Below are 21,264 nucleotides of genomic sequence, written 5' to 3'. Positions count from 1 at the left end.
AGACGTATGTATATTAACAACACATTAATTAAAATTTAGTCCTAAATGATAATACCAAAAAACATAAATACATATGTCACTAAATATGATGTGTTGTATACGTCTCCATACAAGTTTTATTTATTAATGATTGATTTACAAGTAACATTTGTCACTTTCTTATGAGTAGAAAGATTTAGTAGAATAATATATCACTAGTCATGTTAAACATTGTAATGTTAAACGATGCATCAAGAAGACCGGTTAAAATAATAACAAAGTGCAATATTTATATATTATTAATATACAAATTTATATATTATTAATATACAAATTTATATATAGTCAATACATTATCTATTATTTATTTGTATTACTAATATTTGGAGGTATGTCAATGATGATCAAATATAAATGATAGATGAATAAGCCACAATCAATGCATACATTATTTCCCCATAAAAAATCCTACTTGAAAAATTACAATTTAATATTCCAATAATTAATAGACTTAGCTTTTCAATTAAAAATTTCATTTTTTGTCTAACAAATATTTTTATGATATTAGCTAAAGATACTCTTAAATAGTGATAACATCATTTACATTTTGTAACTCCTTATTTTTATAATAAATTCACTTATAACATATATTTGTAGTGATTGAGAATAATTATTAAATCAGTGACTAATAAATCACTTACAAACTTAAATAGTGTCAAATTATTTAACATTTTTTTGAGATAATATCGTTAATTCTTGTACAAAAATCTTATAGTACAAGTAAGATATAAAGGTACGGAAAAGACTTAGTAGTGTAACACATGATTGAAATTGTGATTTTGGAACCCACCTGACATGACAGAGCACTATCATAGGAAAGTGTTGTGAATGAAACAGTCAAGTAACTAGCTCTAACAATTTGGAACTATCATTAAGGAAGTTTTGGTTTCATAGGAGGAATCAAAATTTTAAGTGTTTATTTATGAATTTAGTTTTGGATGGGAAGTAAGAAGAAAAATAATTTCGTAATTATTTTATATATATATTTTATGACTCTTAACCTTATCTTTCTCTTTATCCCTTTAAAAGCTAACTTATAAAATATATGTTTTTACTTCTTTGGTTGAGTTTTTGTTTCTTGTTGTGTTTATTATTAAGGGGAATGATAAGGAAGGAGTACTGAAAGAAAAAGTTTGCATGAAAATTGATCAAAGAATTTTGGAAAAAAAGTTTTTCTAAAAATAATCATGATTTTTTTATTAATATTTATAAGAGACTAATTAACATGACTCTTATTATAATTACTGTTATTTCTTATTGTTGTGATTAATTGGGATAAGAAAATTAATTAATGAATTAAGATAATAAAAATTTGCATTGAAAATTATAACTCATAAATTTTGTATTTAAAATACACATATTCCCAATGTAAATATAAGTTTTCTACATTGGTTGCTTAATCAATGTTAGTCTCTTATTCTTATTTTATCATTATTTTTGGTCAAACAGTTTTTAATTTTATAATTGAAAATAACTAATTCAATAAAAGAAAATCTTGAGTTAAAACTTAAAAGTAACAACATAAAAGAGTATTCATAAATTCTTTATTTTCCCCCTACTTTATAATTGCATTTAATGTACAAGTCCTCATGAGTGCTATAATTTCCATGCAATTTTTTTATTCTGATAAAAACAAGAGGTCTCAAAGTAACTGATTTTTTCAATTGAATATCTTTAAGACTAAGACCAAACTCCAATAGTAAAATCTGTATTAAATCCACCTCTTTCAAAAACAAGAACTCTAGATAAATTTTCTCCATTTCTATCTATCTCTCTTTTCTTATTCTCTTCCATGGAAGGTGATAAACCATGCACCTTTGGTCTAAGTCTAGGGTTAGGAATTGGAGGGTATGTGCCAAAAAAGGAGAAGCAGAAAGTTCACAAACATGTTCCTTGCATGGACCTAACATTTGACCTTTATCCAAAAGGAGAAGCCATTGATGTGAATCATGATGATCATAAGGTAAAAGAGTTCAATTTGAAGAGAATCAATGATGAAGAATACCAAGATCCAAATTCCAAGAGTGATGATAACATGACCAATAACAAGAATGGTAGCAGAAAGAAACTGAGGCTCACAAAGGAGCAATCAGCTATGCTTGAGAATAGTTTCAATATGCATAACACTCTTAGCCCGGTAATTCATTCATACAACACATTTAATCTTTATTCTCATTTTTCTAAAATTCTATTTCCATTTCATTTTTCATAATGCATATGTACCATATGGTATATTATTTCTTTCTTTTTTGTTGGGGAGTTATAGTATATCTATAATTGATTAATAATTTAATACTATGTTACAAATATATTTATTTATCAGTTCTGAACTTGTGTTATTTGATTAGAGGCTAATTGCATGGTTCTAGCCACAAGGTAAAGGAAATTAATGGGTTAGTTTTTGTTCCACACATGCAGGCTCAGAAACATGCACTTGCTGAGAAATTGAATTTAAAGCATAGACAAGTAGAAGTTTGGTTTCAGAACAGAAGAGCAAGGTATGTTGTTGACTTGTGTTAATAACTTCATTATTTTCATTCTAGGGGTGTTCAATTTTGGTTTTATCTCCTTGTTAGACTTTTCCTCTTGTTCATCAATTTTAAACTTTTTAGTATTTGGTTCCTTTTCTTACTAAATTTTAGTTTAGAGCAAAGTTTTAAATCAAAGTCATAGTTGCCTAGATTCTAAAAACTTTGAACTACATGTTGTGTCTAAAGTTGTCTGATGCAATCATAATTATGGTTGTGATGTAATGTTAAATTTCTAGAGTCATAAACCAAAACCTTAATGTTGTCACCGACCATAATTATGGCCGAAACCAAAACTAAAAACCTTGGTTTAGACTATAAGAATTAGTTCGAGGGTTGAATTTTGGAGAGGAAGGAAGGGAAATAGAAAGTTTGAGAGTTATGAAATACATTTGTGAGATGACTCATAAGCCTTCCCATTCCCTTTTTTCCCTCCAAAATCCAACGCTCAAACTAACCCTAAAAGATCGAACATTTTTGTTGTTGTGGACTATGAAATACATTTGTGAGATGACTCATAAGCCTTCCCGTTCCCTTTCTTCCTCTCCAAAATCCAACTCTCAAACTAAACCTAAAAGATTGAACATTTTTGTTGTTGTGCACTATGCTTAATATTGGTGGTGATATATTGAATTTTCAGGACCAAGCTGAAACAAACAGAAGTAGATTGTGAGTCCTTGAAGAAATGTTGTGAAAAACTAACCAATGAGAACCTAAGGTTGAAGAAGGAATTACAGGAACTATGTGCCCTAAAAGTTAGACTCTCTCAAGTTGCAACCATGACTACATGTTCATCTTGCAAGGAACTATTGAAGCCCAATGAAGGAAACAATGTTGTTATTTGTGATGTGGTCCATAATAACAACAATCACAAATTCCAAAGCAGCATTGAATTATAGGGTATTAGGACTTAGGAGCTCATAATTTGACTAATGATATTGAAATTTCTGTATCAAACATCATTAGTTAATTAATCATATAAAAATACAAAAATATCCCTGTGCCCACATATCTAATATATTATATAGAACTGGGGTAACATAGATATTGGCCATGTGCATATTTTTGTTGATTAAAAATTACAACTTAATCTAGATTAACACTTTCATTTTCTTTAATTGTCTATGATTTTTCACTTTAAATGAAGTCGCGTTATGGACAATGGAAAAAGGAATAAGTATTAAATGGTTGAAACTCAAGTCTTTGTTCGGATATATTATATGTTGGATGGAACATAATGTTTTTAAAGGCATGGAAATCAGTTTTTTCTATCCTCATAATTGTTTGCCATTTGATGATATTCAATTTCATTGTTAGGAGGTTATAATAAGAGTAAATTAAACGCTAAAAGAATTTAATACTCACTTTGACTCAAGATAGTTTGACTTAGGATAATGTAGTAATCTTTTTTTTTTTGTTACAATAATCTCTCATTTTAGTTTCTTATATATAAAAATTATGATTTTAGTCTATAATACTCGAGTTACTTGTAGGGGTGTTCAGAACCAGAGCGATAAAAAAAAACCAAAAACCAGTCCATAGAAATCGAAACAGCAAAAAAACCAAAACTGTTAGGATTATATTGAACTGGTTTTTAGAAGAACGATGGTCTAGATCGACTTTTGGTTCCAATTTCATAAACTAGATTGAATCAATACTGAAATCATATTCACTAAAATATTACTTTATTTTAAAATTTAATTAATCCTACAATGATAATGTAAAATTTACATTTTCCATATATTTTAATTGTTAAACTTATTAATTAAGTTTTTCTTATTATTAAAATTATGTTGGTGTGATCTTGGTGTTGTTTTCATGATATTTTATTTCCCCCCTTGTTATTATTTTTGTTGTCATTCTTATTTTTATTTTAAATAAATATTATTAATGTTCAAATAAATACATGTATCACATTTGATATGAGGAGTCTTGGAGTATATTTATTGATCTTTTTTTAAATTTGACACTTTGAGAAAAAATTAAACTCCTTATTTTGAAATAGACATGTTTTTATGTAAACTTGACATACATTATAAAATTATGTTAGATTTGATATTTTTTATTAAAAAAAACAAACCAAACTAGAGATCAAAATTACATATAAATTTTTGGATCCGATTGGATTTGTTAATGTAAATTAACCAAACCAAACCATATAATATTTATATATTCAGATCAAATAACTTTTTGCCTAAAAACCGATCTAAATTGATCACTAACACCTATATTTATTGTCGCATCCAAATTCTACGCTCACATAATTTAGAGGAGGTAATGAAAATAAAAGATTTTATCATCTCCGTAATTATTGAAGTTGTCAATTCATTTTTTAGGACAAAACACAAAAACCATTTTTATACCCATTTTAAATAGTTTTGGTCTGTAAATTAGATTTTGAAGATTCTAAAGTCAACTACAGATATAAAAAAATATTAGTTCCTCATCCACTCACACTAAGACAATATTCTAAAAATGACATGAATTTATACTTTAGGTGGTTTAAATAATATATTTTAAATTAAATTATTATCAGTTAAAGGACTAAAATTATATTTTAATTTATTTTTATGTTTAAGAAGAGTGATCTATATATATGCAATTGCCAATCAAGACTTATATATATGACCAACTTCTCCTCCCTAGCAAGTAAATTTCTCCTCCATGCACTTTTCAAGTCCAGTGATCATTAATCCAATAACTACATTCCGTGACTAGAAAAGTATATAAATTTTAGGAAATGGGTATAAAAATGAAATGCGAGCAAAAATAACCTAGGAAATGCCACTTTTAGGCTCTGTTGACCAAACCAAATGTCAAACTAGAAAAGTATATAAATTTTATCTCCAAATTCCTTCCAAAGTTTCGCATCAAACCACGACTAGGCCCTTGTGAAGATCCCACTTTTCCTAAATCCCTCCATCTTGAAGTTGAATTCAAAGTAGCCATCAATGTTTCATAACCATATTTGTAATTTATCACCTTCACCCATAATGAATCTATCTTTTGAATTCTTTTCCACTTCCATTTTCCCACCAATGAATCATTGAAGAAAGATAAGTCTTTTACACCAAAGCCACCAAGAGATTTTGTTCTACAGATCTCTGACCATGACACCCAAGCTATTCATTTGATACCTTTTTATTCCCTCACATAAAAGTCTTATGAATGCTATCAAGTTTGAATAAAACCTTCTTTAGAGCTTTGTACAGATATTATATAATTATAATGGCATAATAAAAGTTAAAAGAGGCTCTCACACATGCATATCACTGAAATTATTTTTGTGAGATAGTTAAAGGATATCTTCTCATATTATGAGTAAGAAATTAATACATTTCGGGGGTGTGTAACTATTCTTTTCAACAAATGTCATTTCTAGGAATCAAACATTTAACATTTGACCTAATACGATACAAGAAGATCGAATGCCGCCTTACATTCCCTTCAACTAATATTGTAAAAACCATTTCGTACCAGCTGGTTCAACCAGAAAACCGGTGAACTAGACCCCTAACCGGTACGGTACATGTGTTGAACCGATCAAGTATCGAAACCGGTCAAAAACAGGTCAAAATCGATGAACCGGCCGATATTTTACTAAACCGGCCGGTTTATACACATATTTTTTTTTGAAATAAAAAACTTAAGAACTTAAAAACCCATTACAAGGTGACCCATCTTTCCATCCCTTCTTCAACACTTCAAGGCACATGCTTCCATGGCATACATAGATTACACCTTTTGGTTCCTAACATTCGTGTGTAATCTCAGTGACATTTGTGTAATCTTGGAGTAGTGTCTGAAAATAGGATTTGGTGGAAAAATATAATATCGATATGAGACAACTTTGACTCCTTGGTGTTAAATGTTAAAACTCTAAATTTATTTGTTTTGTAGAGTGAGTTGTGAACTTGTGTCATTTATTTATATTTTGCGGTTGTTAAGTGATACTTTTGGATTGATATATGTTTTGTAATTTAGACTTTGAATTTGTTAAAGACTTCAATTTGTTTGTTTATGTGAATTTTGAGTAGATTATAAATATGGATTATAAATTTGAGTATCTACCTATTTGGAATTTTTTTTGTTATAGGTTTTTATATATATAAATATAAGTAGGTATGTCCGGTTTAACTGGTATGCGGTTTAATTACTGAACCATGGGTTGAACCAGTGTACCACTATACCAGTACCCTGATCGGTTTGATAATCGGTACTGTTTTAGCAACACTGCCTTCAATTATTATTATTCTATTGTTGGATAATATTAGGTTAAATACATTTGTGATATTATTAATTTTGTCATGAGTTTAATATTTACATATTAACACAATGTTATGAAATCCGAGCCGGACATCAAACCGGAAAATGTCACGTATTAGGTTTAATCAGTTTAAACAGTTAAACCGTCCAGTTTAACTAGATAATTTCATATATAATTAATAGTTTTTATCTAAGAATATATAATTATATATAAATGTAAAATTTTATATAATTAATAATCATGTATAATTATATTGAAGTGACATTTCTTCATATTTTTTTGGATCGGAGTAAAACAAAATATGAGAGTAGTATTCTATTTTTTTAATTTTTAAGTGAACTGCCCGGTTTACTTCTCGGGTTAATCCGATTTAACTAGGTTTAACACGGTCAGACTGGAATTTCTCCGATTCAAAATAGTCTAACCATTATTCGTTTAAGACTGTAAACCAAAGCCATTTTCAACTACGATCAGACTAGTCGGACCGTCTAGTACGATCCGGTTCTCACAACTATGTATTAACAATGTAGCTTTTTTTTTCATTGTGAATTCATTATGTACCATTCATATGTTAAATATTAATGAATCTTAAATAAAAGTTATACACATGACTTATGACTTATAGATTTTGTATAGAAAACTCTTATTATATGATTTGGAATGTTAAAATTCTGATAACTTATTTATATTTATCTTTTAAGTTTTAGTTAATATGAATGTGAAATCAAATTGCCATGTGTATAGGCTAATGCCTATTTGCATATTTAAACTATAGCCTTATTGACATATTTATACGCCAAGGTTTCTTGGTAAATTTATAGATAAAGACTTTGTTGACTTATCTATCCATATAGGCCTATTGGTGTATCTATAGTTTATGTCTTACTGGCATTTTATACTTGAAAGCTTATTTTTTTATTTTATTGAATACACACACTAAATAGGCTTAGCTTAGGTTAAGTTTTAAAATAGGTAAGAGCATGCCTTAAAATTTGTCTTATACCAAACTCATAAGTCAAGGCTTTAAGTTTGGAATACATGCAAGGTTATTCATATCTAAGCTTATCTTGTTCCAACCTCTACCTACAAGTGAAAAGGGGAAAGAAGAGATGAATCTACTTGTAATAAACACCAACAAGTAGTGAAGTATTTTAGAGGCACCTCAAGAGTTTGTTTATGATTTGGGAGCTACCAACCTATGTTAGATGATGGCTACATAGGAACAAGTGTGATTGGTTATCTTCATGTTAGAAAATCTACTTGTAGATGCTTGATGGATCTTGTAAGGGGAGTAATGTCTCTAAACTACAAATATGCTTTATTTACCTTATTGTTGATTATATTTCCATTACTAAAGTTCTAAAGAAGTTTGGTGCATGTAGAAAATTCTCAAAAGAGTTGGGTTATTAAAAAGCTTATATTTAAGTCTTCATTACTTATCTTTATCTTCTCATTTATCCAGCTACTCTCAGATATTAGAGAGTCCAATACTAGAATATGAGGAGAAAGTGATTGTTTAATTTTAAATTTTTTATTGAAAAGTAACTTAAAATTGTAGTCGCCGAAGTTTTTTTTGCCACATGTAACAATTCTCATCGAGTAGTGGCACTTCCAGGAGAGGATACCCATCCCTTCTCTTTATATATGTTGGGCTGTCATATCCATTTAGTGAATTTCTCTTTTCACTACGCTAGAGTTGTAATTCAAAAGCGTACATTTTAGATATATAATAGCGTTTTTGAGGGCTGTCTACTTAAGCGCAGTAAAATATTGACATGCTTTAACAACGCATACACTGATGTTGTTGTATTTCATACATACAACAATGCTTCCTCCAACGAACATCGTTATACATTGGCGTTATCATACTAATTATACACAACAACACATATTCTAAACAGCATAGACACACATTAATACAACACGAGGAATATTTGATGAGCTATATTGTAGAACAGATGCAAAAATTTCAAGATTACCATAAATTAAATAGTTATATATGTTGCCAAAATACAATGTTCATCAATGCTCAAAATAGAAGTAAAAATTAACAATGCTAGTGGAGTTTGCACAACCATCCAAAAGACAAACAATAACAAAAAAATTAACATCAACAATTGTTCATTCTTCAAAGTGACCCTCAGTCAAAGAAATCATCTAAGTGCATAATAAAATTAAGATATTTCACATAGTTCGGGTCACCGTCCCTGTAGCCGTTAAGAATTACTGTAAAAACAAAAATAAAAACATTAATTAAAGATTGAAGATTGAATCAATTCAATGAACATCATCAATTCAAATCCTTGTACATATGTACTCAATCTACTTTTTTAGAAAATAATATAGATCTAATTTGTTCTATGAGGACGATATCGTGGTATTTACCGATTTTGTTACTTGAACGATATGCTTCACTTGCCATACACAAAAACTTCAACAAGTTTCTGGCACCGTTGTCGGGGAATGTACTCCAAATTTAGATTATCCTGGCGAATACAATTGTGAATTTGTTTTAGGTTCATGAATCTTTGTGTAAAATTAGTAAAAGTAAAAGTAAATCTTTGTGGAGAATGTTGTAGTTTACTGTTATTTGTTCTATTTGGAATATGAGGAATGAGATAATTTTTTAGGGAGAGGAATGTTAGCTTCATTCATATTATGGATTTATCTAAATTAGATTTTGGCTTTGGTTTTCTAGAAATTTAGGTTCTTTTTCTTACACCTTTGCCCAATGGAATGTTGACCATGTTACATGTAGTGATCTTTTCTATAAATTGTAATTGGGTTGACACCCTTGATACTCATTTTAATATATTTGTTTATTGTAACACCTCAGTCCTGACATGCAACTTCACATGCCCATGAATACACTGAGCGTGTTATTAAGCTAAGGATGGGTAAAGTGATTATTTATCCATGAGGTCACGGGTTCGAGTTGTGTGAGGCTCCCATTTGTGGGGAATAAAATACTGCAATGAGTATTTAAGCTAGTGGGTGACACGCTTAATATATTTATAAGCCTAGGAGGTTGGATGTCAGATCTAGGGTGTTACAAAAAAAGAAAGATATGCGCTAAATGGTAGCGACTTATGTGAATAATGACTATTTGTCCTTAAGGTCATGAATTTGAGTCGCATAAGGCTCCTATTTGTGGGAAACAAAATATTGCATGAGGTATTTAAGCTAGTGGGTGACACACTCAGTATATTCATGGGTTTGTGAGGTCACATGTGAATTGGGGTGTTATACTTATAAAAAGGTAAATTCTTTCAGTTTAAACCCATTTATTTTTTTCACTCTTAATTATATCATTAATGTTTCCATAAAACCCCTTGAATTCATAAATTATGCTTAATTCTTTATTCAAAATTGTCATTTTGCCATGTGGATTACGTTTCTGACTCGAAGATAACAGTGACAATCGGTTCATTTCAATATTTCAAATTTAAAAACTCCAAACTATATTGAAGAAACTTGATATTGATTGTTTCCCCTATATTTATTTGTTCAAAAATAAAAGTTTGTGTAACATAAAATAATCTATACTACTTATATTCATTTATAATTATATTATGTAAATAATCTAACATGACCATTGGATTGGTCTTGCCAATTTGTCTAGTAGGTTTAGAAGACTTCATTCTATTAGTCTACTTCACGGTGGAAATGTCAACGAGTTAGGAAGTTAGTCGGGAAAAACTAATTAGGTTTGGAATTTAGCCTAGAGACATCAAATTTTTAAATAGGAACTTGAACTAACTAAAACTTTTTTTTTTTTGCAGGAACTTCGATATGTTGGGTTACAGAAAAATACACCTGATTCGTGAGAGTAGCGCCATAACAAGTCCAAACAGTACTCAGCCAGATCAGCTTATAACATTTTTGTTTATACTAATCACCATCATACTCTCAATAACAACCACTTTTTCTCTTCATGTACTCTCACTTATTCAGTCTGACATCTTCTTTATAATTGGTTGAACATCTGCATTTTTCCACCTTTTCATCATATTCATCATTTTACTACTCACATGGGCATCATACCTCACATGTGTTATTCAAAAGTTTGGAGTGTCATCTGGCTAGTCACTACCTAAACTATTTGGCTTTCTATGAATGACTTAATTTTTAACTTTATCATGTTGTCTTTACAGAAAATTCTTGAATCTACTAGAATCAAATCTTGACTTTGAATCAATTAGAGAGACAGATACACTTTTAATTAAATAGACTACATTTCTAACGAGTTAAATTGTTTTGACATTGACTTGAAATTACTTATGGTCTATATCTTTTGTTTCTTACTTTCGAAACATCTGTAACTCTCTTTATTTTTAATAAATAATTTTATCTTTCCCGATCAAAAAATAATTCATAACTATTTTAATAAAACCCCACTTTCCATAACAACAAATGAATATATAGTTTTAGAAGGATAATATATTTTTTTTGATAAACTTTACAATTATAACTACTTATATATTTTTTAATATGTACATATTAGTTTTAAGTGCTTAATAAATATAGAAATACCTTATATAGACCAAAAGATGAAGAATTCGTTTCTTGTGAGTGACACTTGTTGAGAGGAGTAATCACACACCCAAAAAATATATATGTAGAAATAGTGAAATCAAGATGTGGTCATATATACAGCTCATGACTAAGGAGTCATGAGTGTGGCATACAAACGTGGACCATTTAAGAGGATTGATGGAAGGTGACAAGAGTAGCCGAAACAAAACCCATATCAATACGTTAATGCCACATTAAGAAGTGGAACAAGAGCCAAAACCTCAAAATCAAACAAAGCCAAGCACAATTTTGGGGTCTTGTGTTCTGCTGAAATGTTCCAACACTAGACGCCTTGCACCTCCTATGGATTTCGGTGCCATTCATAATTATTCTCTTCATATATTCTCTATATGCCTCATTCTTATGGACCCAATATATCATTTTTATTTATGGATGCACTATCTCATTCGTCTTTACTATTATTTAGAAAGTTTTGATTATTCTTTATACCTTTTATGAATCATTTGTTATTTTTTACTATTGTGTTGTTATTATATCTTTTGAGTCACTCCAGTTGTTTGTAAAAGTATATAATTTTTATAAATGAGATTAATTAAAAGTTTGTTGTTTTTACGACTATTAATTAGGGTGAGGGAATATCTTTCATTATACAAAAAAATTACCATATTAAATAAGATTAAATTAATATATTTTAACAACTTTTATGATTATGTGTAGTATAGTTAAAATTATATTACAATAAAAATTACAGAAAGAGGGAGAGAGTATCGTACTCTTTTGTTATATATACTAGTATAACAACAAATATTTTATATCTGTCGACCCACATTCTTATTTTCAAGTATTAAATATTTAATTTTTATATATTTTATTTTAGAGAACATGGTATCATAATTTTGTTTAAATATTTAATTATACATGACATTATAATTTTGAGTATAATTTGGATTGAGCGTAGAATCTCTACATGATATAAATTATTAGAAAAGAAGTATCTTTTAAGTAAGTATCTTTTAATTATATTTCGATACATTTTCAAAAGTGTGATCTTCCTTATCTGAAAAATTGGATCAAAGATGAACATGATATAATCATATAAGACATAAAGAGGTTAAGTTGTTTAGTTTTTGAGTGTCTCAAAGAACATAAGTAACCTAAAGTAATCATATAAACCTCTTGATCATTTTTTGCATCCAATTATTGCAAAATTGTTTGCATTGTATAAGTGACAAATGAAATTACCATCATTTAAGTATATAAATAGAATTAAATGAAATTATACATGTTCAATTATCTTAATGTCCTTTACATATATTTTGCGTTTATATAGTAGCAAGGGTAAAGTTTGGATATAGAAATCACGTGTGTTCAATTACCTATATACCCCTTAGACATGTTTTACATTTATATAGTAGTATAAATAAATGTTATATTTTACCGTAAAATATATTGACATCCTCTAAGTTTTAGTAAAATTATATAAATCACTTATCTCTTTTTTGTACCTATACAGATCACCCATATTTGTATTCATGTATTACATTATATATCCATGCCTGACAAATAAGTGCGATATTTTAAACAAAAAATAGTGATGAATGTAATTAAGTTAAGCAAAATATAGCATATTGTATAAATTAAACAAATTGAAATAATATAAAAGTCGATGTTTGTTCATTATTTTTTGTTCGTTATAAAATGCATCAATAATTCTAATATATTGTTTAAATCACTCTTATACTATATTATAACAAACTAAAAATATTGAAGAGATATAGACTCATATACTATTTAGACTTGTCTCCACAATATACCATATTTTGTTTAACTTAATTACATTTCTCATCCATTTTTGTTTAAAAGATTACACTTATCTTTCATGCAGAGGTAGTCAAAGTAATATATATATATATATATATATATAGTATACTCAATCTCAACCATCAATTTTCTTAAATCCAACGTAACGTAATGGTGAGTGAAATAAATGATGAGAGAAAAAAAGAGAAATCTTAAATAACTCTTAAGTTTAACCTTTATGGTCCATTAGATTTAAGAAAATGGATGAGTATGTATCATGAAATTTGTGTAAGTGCATAAAATATATGAGTAGTTTATGAAATTTCACTAAAACTTATAGTGTTAGTATAATTTAATCTATATTTTATACCGATGTCTATACGAATATAGTATATTTTTCATTCACCTAATTTATTCTCTAAAATATTTTACTCAACTGATTTAGTTCTGAAAATATAATCCAATTCCAGGTACTATGCACGGTATAAATATAAATGATCCCATTCACATATAATCTTGTACACCTAAGAGTCTACGTAGACTTGAAAGATGAATTGGTGGCATAAGTTTAGAACTTGGAATTCATTCTCAACCCGTTTCAAGCTTCGCAAATCTAGTTCCTCTTCTACCCTACATTCCTACAATTCTCCATTTTTCATTCATCACAATATATTAATAAAATCATATATATCCTTAATTATTAATCTTATACCAAAAGTTGCATGTTTATTATGTCTTTATTTCTTTCAAACACTCATTCATATCAACTAGTTTGATCAAAATTTGAGCAGGTGGGGCTAGTGGAGGAGGGAATGGTGGTAGTATGGGTGATTATGGCGGCGATTGCGGCGGAGCAAGTGGGATTCTTAAGCTTCGAGATGATGTACAAATGTGTGGATACAAAGATGCTGAGGTTATGTGGAACATATTAAGCATAAGCTTGAAGCTTGAGAAATTGGAAGCAACACCAAGAACCACCACCTTTAAACTTCCCAAACGTATCAACAAGCATAGATCAACCTTTTGGAGCATTTTCTTTTGGATTTCCCATAAAACATAATTTACAACTTTAGCATATAGTATATGGTATATGGTATATGGTTGGTGATGTTGTATATAATAATGTGATTATTGCTTTAGATTACATATACATATATATATATATATATACATATATATATATATATATACATATATATATATATATATATGTCAAACTTTTGGATTATGGTAAAGCAAACGTCTATAATTCTTGCTTAATTTATAATTAGAATTTACCTATTAGAAACTATTTTTGCATGCCTAAAACATATGAAGCCCGATATGGGGTATCATGGTGTTTGGTATATCTTCATCACATTCATCCCTAATTATATCTTGGACTTGTTAGAGAATTTAGTATTAGAGAGTCCAATATTGAGATATGCGGAAACTAAGTTGTTTAGTTTTAAATCGGCAATGTAAAATGTTTTTCCAAAAGACAATTTTTGAACCTCCAATAACTATTAAACTTGGCACATAAAAAACTCTCCCCCTATCTCCTAATTCTTCTTCCTTCAGTTCTTTCTCTGTTGAAGCTAAGTTACTAAAACAACACTCATTTAAGGAAATCATGGAGAAAATGAGTAAAATAAATGTCTAGTAGTCACAAATGATGGTGTCTTCTACTCTCCACATCAAATATATATTGAAGCTTTAGTCTTATCCATATTTGCTCTCTTTATCTTCCATCCCTATCCATCAAAAAACCATCAAGGGTTAACAAACTATTTTTTCACCTTCAATTTCCTTTTTCTCCCTCTTCATTTTGGTGAATACACTCTTTGTCTTGTCTTACATATTATCTTTCATATTCATTTAGATGTATGTACCCCAAAAAATATTCATTTAGATATGGCCCTAATTATATATATATAAATAATATGGCTCATCTAAGGCTTAAGGCCCAATTCCTTGACATGAATGCTCTCACTTGTTTTATACAATAACAATCTACCATTTAATAAATTATATTTTCTAAGTCTTTTATGTTTTATGTTCAACGTTCAACTCATGTTTTATGATTAATTTTAAATTGAATTGGTTAAATTTTAAAGAAAAATATAATTATGGAAATGTGTAAAAAAAAATATTAACAAAACAAAATACGGTCTTACATAATCATGATCTTATATCACACAAAAATTCATCAAAAAATTTGGAAAAAAAACGTATACTATAAACAAATATAGGGAATATTTTATCTAAATCATTGCTTACATTATAACTTTTCTTATATCATTAATAATAATTGATATTTTTTAACAACAAACAATAATGTATATGCTATTAAAAATAGTTGAATTCAAGCATCATTTCATCACCAAATGCGAAAATATAATTAAAATATATGGCTTTGAGCTTTTCTGTGAAATGTTTTTAGGGTTTGCATGGGTATCCTTGGTTAATCTTATAACATTAGGGCAAGGAAACACATCAACTAACAGGTAACTCCAATGTTTTGGTCATTCCCCTTAGCTTTTATGGCATTTTTTATCACTATTTTATTAGGTTTAATTGTATTTTTGATCTCTCCTGATTATAAAATTTCACCCCCTTCATTTTATTGTAATGATATTTAGTTTCCCAACTTTTTGATCTCTCCATTATTAATCCATTCTCCCATCTTATGTCAATTAAATGATAGAACTTTCTTATATAAGTATCAACTTGACTTGTTTGTTTGCTTGTTAATAAGACATGTATTATGAGGATATTAATAGAGTGTCAAATTGTGTATGTTAACCTTTCTATCCATAATTATTCAAGACACTTATCAACCTATTACTATTGTTATTGACTTATTGTATTAATTTTATTATTTTAATAATTAAGGAACCCTATCAATGCATTCTTTTTTTTAAAGAATTAGCGACACCAACAAGATGTTGATATAGTGGTGTAAGGCTCCGCTAGATCTTCAAAAGGACCAAAAAATCAAATGTTCGATTCTTGAAATCAATATTTGTTAGGAAGGACAACCACACACACCGAAAAAGATTAATTCATTACCTTGTTGTTCGTAGTACCAAGAAAATGAATTAACAGTATATTAGCTACATAAGTAAAGTTTGTGACTGAAAATCAGTAGAAGAACTAACAATGCATGATCACAAAAGATAAGAGACAAAAGTAGAATTTAGTCTATCATAGAAAGATATAAAACCTGGACCCAGAAACATAGGGGCCCGAAAGGAAAATAAAGATTTCTTCTTTTTGGTTAAAGGAAATAAATATCAACATAGTGACATAATGAAAAGTTTGAAAACGAATAATCTTGGTGACATAAGTTTAGAGATTTATGTTTCTTACAGGAATCTAGTTGAGTGCAAGTAGCTGATTATTAAATGAACAAGGCATCAACATAATAATCCTGGGGTAACTTAATAAAGTACAAAAGCTTAAGGATAATAAAAAATATGACACAAATAATATGAATTAGTGGCAATGTTAAGACATGACAAAAAGTCTCAGAAATTAACATCCCACTCACTAGCTTTTATGTCTTCAGCCCTCAAAATCTTGTTATCCATTAATAGTGAATCATGGGCACCAATCAATCCACCCATTAGGGGTGTCACTCAGGAAAAGAGATTATTTATTTTCAACAGTGTCTCATTCTTTATCCGAGTCAATGATATGCTACTATATGAATAAAAGAAAACTTTTAAAAATAAAAAGTGATATTCTGATTGATTCAAAACAGAGAATATGATATTATTCAAGATATGTGATCTATCTCCATCACCCCTCTAAATGTTCATTTCCTTTTGGTTTTTGTGTGCAAATTAAAAGAAAAGAAAAGTTAGTGATGATGTAACATGATGCCTTTGCAAGATTTGGCAGATTGAATCATGGTACTTAATGTTGGTTTAAGAAAATAAAGTAGTGTCTTGATTAACAATTATAATTTTTTGGCTTAATCATAAGCACTTAATCCTACACTACTTTTCCTACCCATCAATAAATAAATAAAGGTAAAAATATGGAATAGTTTTTGGGTCTAGTGATCATCTCGTCCAAAAATATTCAATCCATCATAATCATTGTCCATTTTAATTATAGAAGCATAATGTACTACGAAATTAATGAAACTTTAGAATTCACTCCCCTCCACCCTAATCAAACAAAGTTTATTATTTAATCTTTGTTCAGTCCTTGTTATCATACTATTTTCTTTTCAAATATTTCTATTGTATAGTACACTTCTTGACATGTTTGGCTGTTCTAAATCGTCAAGAAACAAACTTCAAGCTTCAATCATAAAAGAAAGTACTAATTGGAAATCTATTCTGGTAAATGGTAATAACCTATTACTAAGTATAAGAAACATGTAATAATTAGATGAAGAGTGTAAAATCTATGCACTGATAGTGTAAAAATTATTTATACACATGCACTCCATCATCCATTATTCAATTGGATTATTTATTTTTTTGAAAAGTTAATATTAATTAAATAACAATGGTGAATGATATAATGACAGTATATAAAACTCATACATTGTCAATGCGTACATCTTTTTCTCTTAAATGAATTGTTTAAGATATATATACACATTTTTTAGACACAACATTATCTAAACCTCTTATTAGGTGATTATAAAGATCTTAATGCTCATTTTCTTTTCCTAATTTTCTCCCACAAAATCACATTAGTACAATTAACCTAGGGATTAATGAATCACTTACCCACAAAGCTTATTTTGAGAGATTTTCATCCATATGCTATAACATTTTTCAACAGAATAAGTGAAAAAATTATATAAGTGAGTTTGACACCACATCTTAATCGAAAATCTTAAGGCATTAGGTCTATGAGTTTATTCACTTATATATTCTTTAACTCATTCATTACAAAATACTAACTTACTAATATTTGCCTATAAAAATAAAAATCTACCTTTATAGAATATAAGACTTTTTTGTTCACATTTAGAATATCTAATATCTTTTTTATTTTTTCTTATAAAAACTAAAAAAAACTCTATGTACCTAAAGTTTAATTTAAGAATTGGCAGTGTCCTACCCATCCGATTCTAACATATATTAGTTCACTTTCCTCCTCAACAAAACAAAAAGAGGAGAATTAAATAAAAGTAAAATAACTATTTCATAATCTTTTTTCAATAAAAAATTAACTAGTTGTTTACTATTGTCTGCATTATTGCTTGTCAAAAGAACATAATTCAGGAGATTTGTCCTCATGTCATGGACATGTCCAGCTAAAATATTATGCTTTGCTTCAATCATCATTAAAGAGAATGGGCACAAAAGATATAGTTGGATCAACCACTCAAGTGTGATGCCAAACTAAAATTTTTTTTGAGTTTTCTAACTATTTTAGCATTCACAATATATGATATTTAGACAATATCTCACTTAAAACTACTTATGACACATTCATTTTAATATGAAAAAAATATAACCGTATGTACACTATAAATGTTATTTATGTTATTAATCATTCATTCACGATCATGTGTTAAAAATATATGTGAATAATAAATAATTTATTAACATTAATTGTAAAGAAACTTTACACTAATAATATATAAATATTACACTATTTGATATATGATTGTGAAAACTCAACACAATCATTGTTTTACTTAAGATTTTAAATTAGGGTTAGGATGCTATCTACTAATAATTGAAATCGTGCATGTTTTTGTGAAAACATGAAATAGTGTGAAAACTCAATTCAATCATATGTAATATTGAAGGTATACTACAAATAGTCTTCAAAAGAATTAGGAAAACTTCAAAAGAACCTATTACCCTAAGATTGTGACTACACCTATAGATTATTCCAATCTCAAGATGTAAGTGCCCTACTACTTTGATATTAACGAAAAGTAAAGGGTCACTTAGACCTTCCTAAAGAAAATTCCAGATCCTAAATGTGATTACTTAAGCCTCTCATCTTCTTCTTTGTCATCATTGGCTCTTAATTAGTTAGTAAAGAATAAAGGGATAGAGACCTCTTAATCATATAGTCGTTAAACTTTTAATGTTAGATTTGCAAAAAAAGAAAAGGTATAATCATTATGATAAAGAAGTTGGACACGTTAAGTTAAATAAATGTCAAAAGATGATTATGATAGGAGTCATAATTTTTAGAAATAGCATGATTAAAGTACACCCAATTGAATAATAAATAGAAAAGAAATAAGATAAGGGTTTCATGAAAATACGTTGATATAGTGGTTCCCATTGAATTTCTAGTATGCCAAAATGTTAAAAATTCGATCATAAGAATGGTACTTGTTAGGAGTGATAATTATACACCCAAAATAAATGGAGTAGTTCCTTGCCCATAATTTAAGGGGATACTCTTGATTATACCCAAAAAAAATATCAACACTTCTACACCATCTATTGGTTAAAGAAGAAAAGTAAAATTCGAGATATGCTTTACATTCTCATCGGTTGATTAATTTCATTTAGATTGAATTCAATTGGTGAATAATTGCTACTAAGTGCATGATAGGAACTAGGAGTCAAATAATGAGAAATAATGGTTTCAACTTTCAACCTTATATTACTTATTTGGCTCAATGAGAGAGAAATTATGCGGGCGATATCACAGTACACCCAACTTTTTGTTTGAAGCAAACAAATAAGCTGCTTACAACATCAAAATTTGATAAATTAAAAAGGTGTTAACACCTATTATAAAATTTTCCTTGTGCACGTGTTGTCAATTCAATGGTCCTACTAATCAAATTCAACCGAATCACCAACGGGCGTTGATTCAAGTAGTACATGTTTGATTCTCCTTAAGCAAGGTCTCTGGTTCGAGTCTTGTAGATGAAAAAATGTTCGCTAGGAGAGTTAGCCCCACGTACCTGTGGATGTTCCCGGCTCAGACATGATTGCCTCCAGTGCGAGGATACCTGTAGGAAACCAAAAAAGAAATCAACCAAATCATAGAGAAATTAAAACACCTCAAGTATAATAATCTACTTGATCAGGGTATGCCTCAAAGCATAATAAGCATTTTCTAAGGTACTTACAAATAACCCAACAAAAGATTGTGATATGATATGTTCAACTTAGTTGACATAATCTACTTGATCTCACCACCTGTGCCACTTGTTATCCATGCCAACTTGATGCAAGGAAAATAGAACATATATTGGGAAAAAAATTATATGGGAACATATACGATATGTCATTTAGAGATAAATGTATTTATATTTTTTGGTATTACTATTAAAGACAAAATTTTAATTGGAATTAAATTTTTAATGTATTGTGAAGATTTTATTAATTGTATCTACATATATACATCTTTATATAAGTCTTTTTTCATATATCATGGGCAATTATATATGTCCTAGTGAGAGGGGAGTAATATTGGTGCTAAAGGTGATTTTATTTTTATGATTAATATAAGGCAAAATGGGTGATGTTTTAGTAATCTACATGTTGGATTAGCCATTGATTAGGGCAAAGGTAGAGTCTCATTTATTCATTTATTGTATAAGGAAATGACTAGATGACAATTTGGTCTATGATATGCAATCATTAAAGGGTAATTGAAGCCTAGAAGAGGTAAAAATTAAGAGCAAGTGGGTCATTTCAGTTTCTCTTCCCTACCCTTTTCTTTCCCTTATTGTTTCACATTGGCGAGGTTATGAATGTGAACTAAATTTTAATGTAGAAATGTAACCATCTTAATAGTTCAACCATTCATATATCATATATATTCATCATGTTGCTGCACTTTTATCTCTAGAATGTATTCCATACCCTAAAAGAATAATCGCATTTATACTCATATCATCTCACTTTAAAGGTTAATACTAATCAAATAGGATGGTCCAAATAGAACTGATGAATAAAATCTTGTTCAAATGCACCTTAATAGTTAATATATATATATCAATTTGATCTCGATTGGGATACATAAATCGAGTCTTTTTATTAGACCCGATTGGAATCTTGTTTGAATTAAGTCAACTCAAACCATATAAGATAACCTATTTTATTATCTTTGAAAAAAATTACCATTTAGTTTTTAAGGAAAAAATGTTGACAATAATGAGAC

At 28.7% G+C, this 21,264-nt stretch overlaps 2 protein-coding genes across 2 annotated transcripts; both read left to right on the top strand.

The window, feature by feature from the left end:
- On the top strand, positions 1,305–3,466 carry LOC109326306 (homeobox-leucine zipper protein HAT22-like). The gene is made up of 3 exons (XM_019559005.1): positions 1,305–2,176; positions 2,458–2,537; positions 3,208–3,466. The coding sequence occupies exons 1-3, from the start codon at positions 1,832–1,834 to the stop codon at positions 3,464–3,466; spliced, it is 684 nt and encodes a 227-aa protein (XP_019414550.1). The 5' UTR covers positions 1,305–1,831.
- Positions 13,689–14,302, top strand: LOC109326530. The gene is made up of 2 exons (XM_019559224.1): positions 13,689–13,786; positions 13,962–14,302. Exons 1-2 carry the CDS (start codon positions 13,720–13,722, stop codon positions 14,228–14,230), a joined length of 336 nt encoding a protein of 111 aa, XP_019414769.1. The 5' UTR covers positions 13,689–13,719; the 3' UTR covers positions 14,231–14,302.

This window comes from Lupinus angustifolius, chromosome LG14 (genome assembly GCF_001865875.1).
Source record: "Lupinus angustifolius cultivar Tanjil chromosome LG14, LupAngTanjil_v1.0, whole genome shotgun sequence".
Taxonomy (NCBI): Eukaryota; Viridiplantae; Streptophyta; class Magnoliopsida; order Fabales; family Fabaceae; genus Lupinus; species Lupinus angustifolius.
The sequence above is the reverse complement of the archived record's forward strand: the minus strand, read 5'-3'. Positions and strand labels throughout refer to the sequence as shown.

Excerpts from the sequence above, each read along its gene's own strand:
- LOC109326306 (XM_019559005.1), top strand. The coding sequence starts at position 1,832 with ATGGAAGGTGATAAACCATGCACCTTTGGTCTAAGTCTAGGGTTAGGA. Across the intron at positions 2,177-2,457 it reads TGCATAACACTCTTAGCCCG|GCTCAGAAACATGCACTTGC; the intron begins GTAATTCATTCA and ends CCACACATGCAG. Across the intron at positions 2,538-3,207 it reads TTTCAGAACAGAAGAGCAAG|GACCAAGCTGAAACAAACAG; the intron begins GTATGTTGTTGA and ends TTGAATTTTCAG.
- LOC109326530 (XM_019559224.1), top strand. The coding sequence starts at position 13,720 with ATGAATTGGTGGCATAAGTTTAGAACTTGGAATTCATTCTCAACCCGT. Across the intron at positions 13,787-13,961 it reads TTTCAAGCTTCGCAAATCTA|GTGGGGCTAGTGGAGGAGGG; the intron begins GTTCCTCTTCTA and ends AAATTTGAGCAG.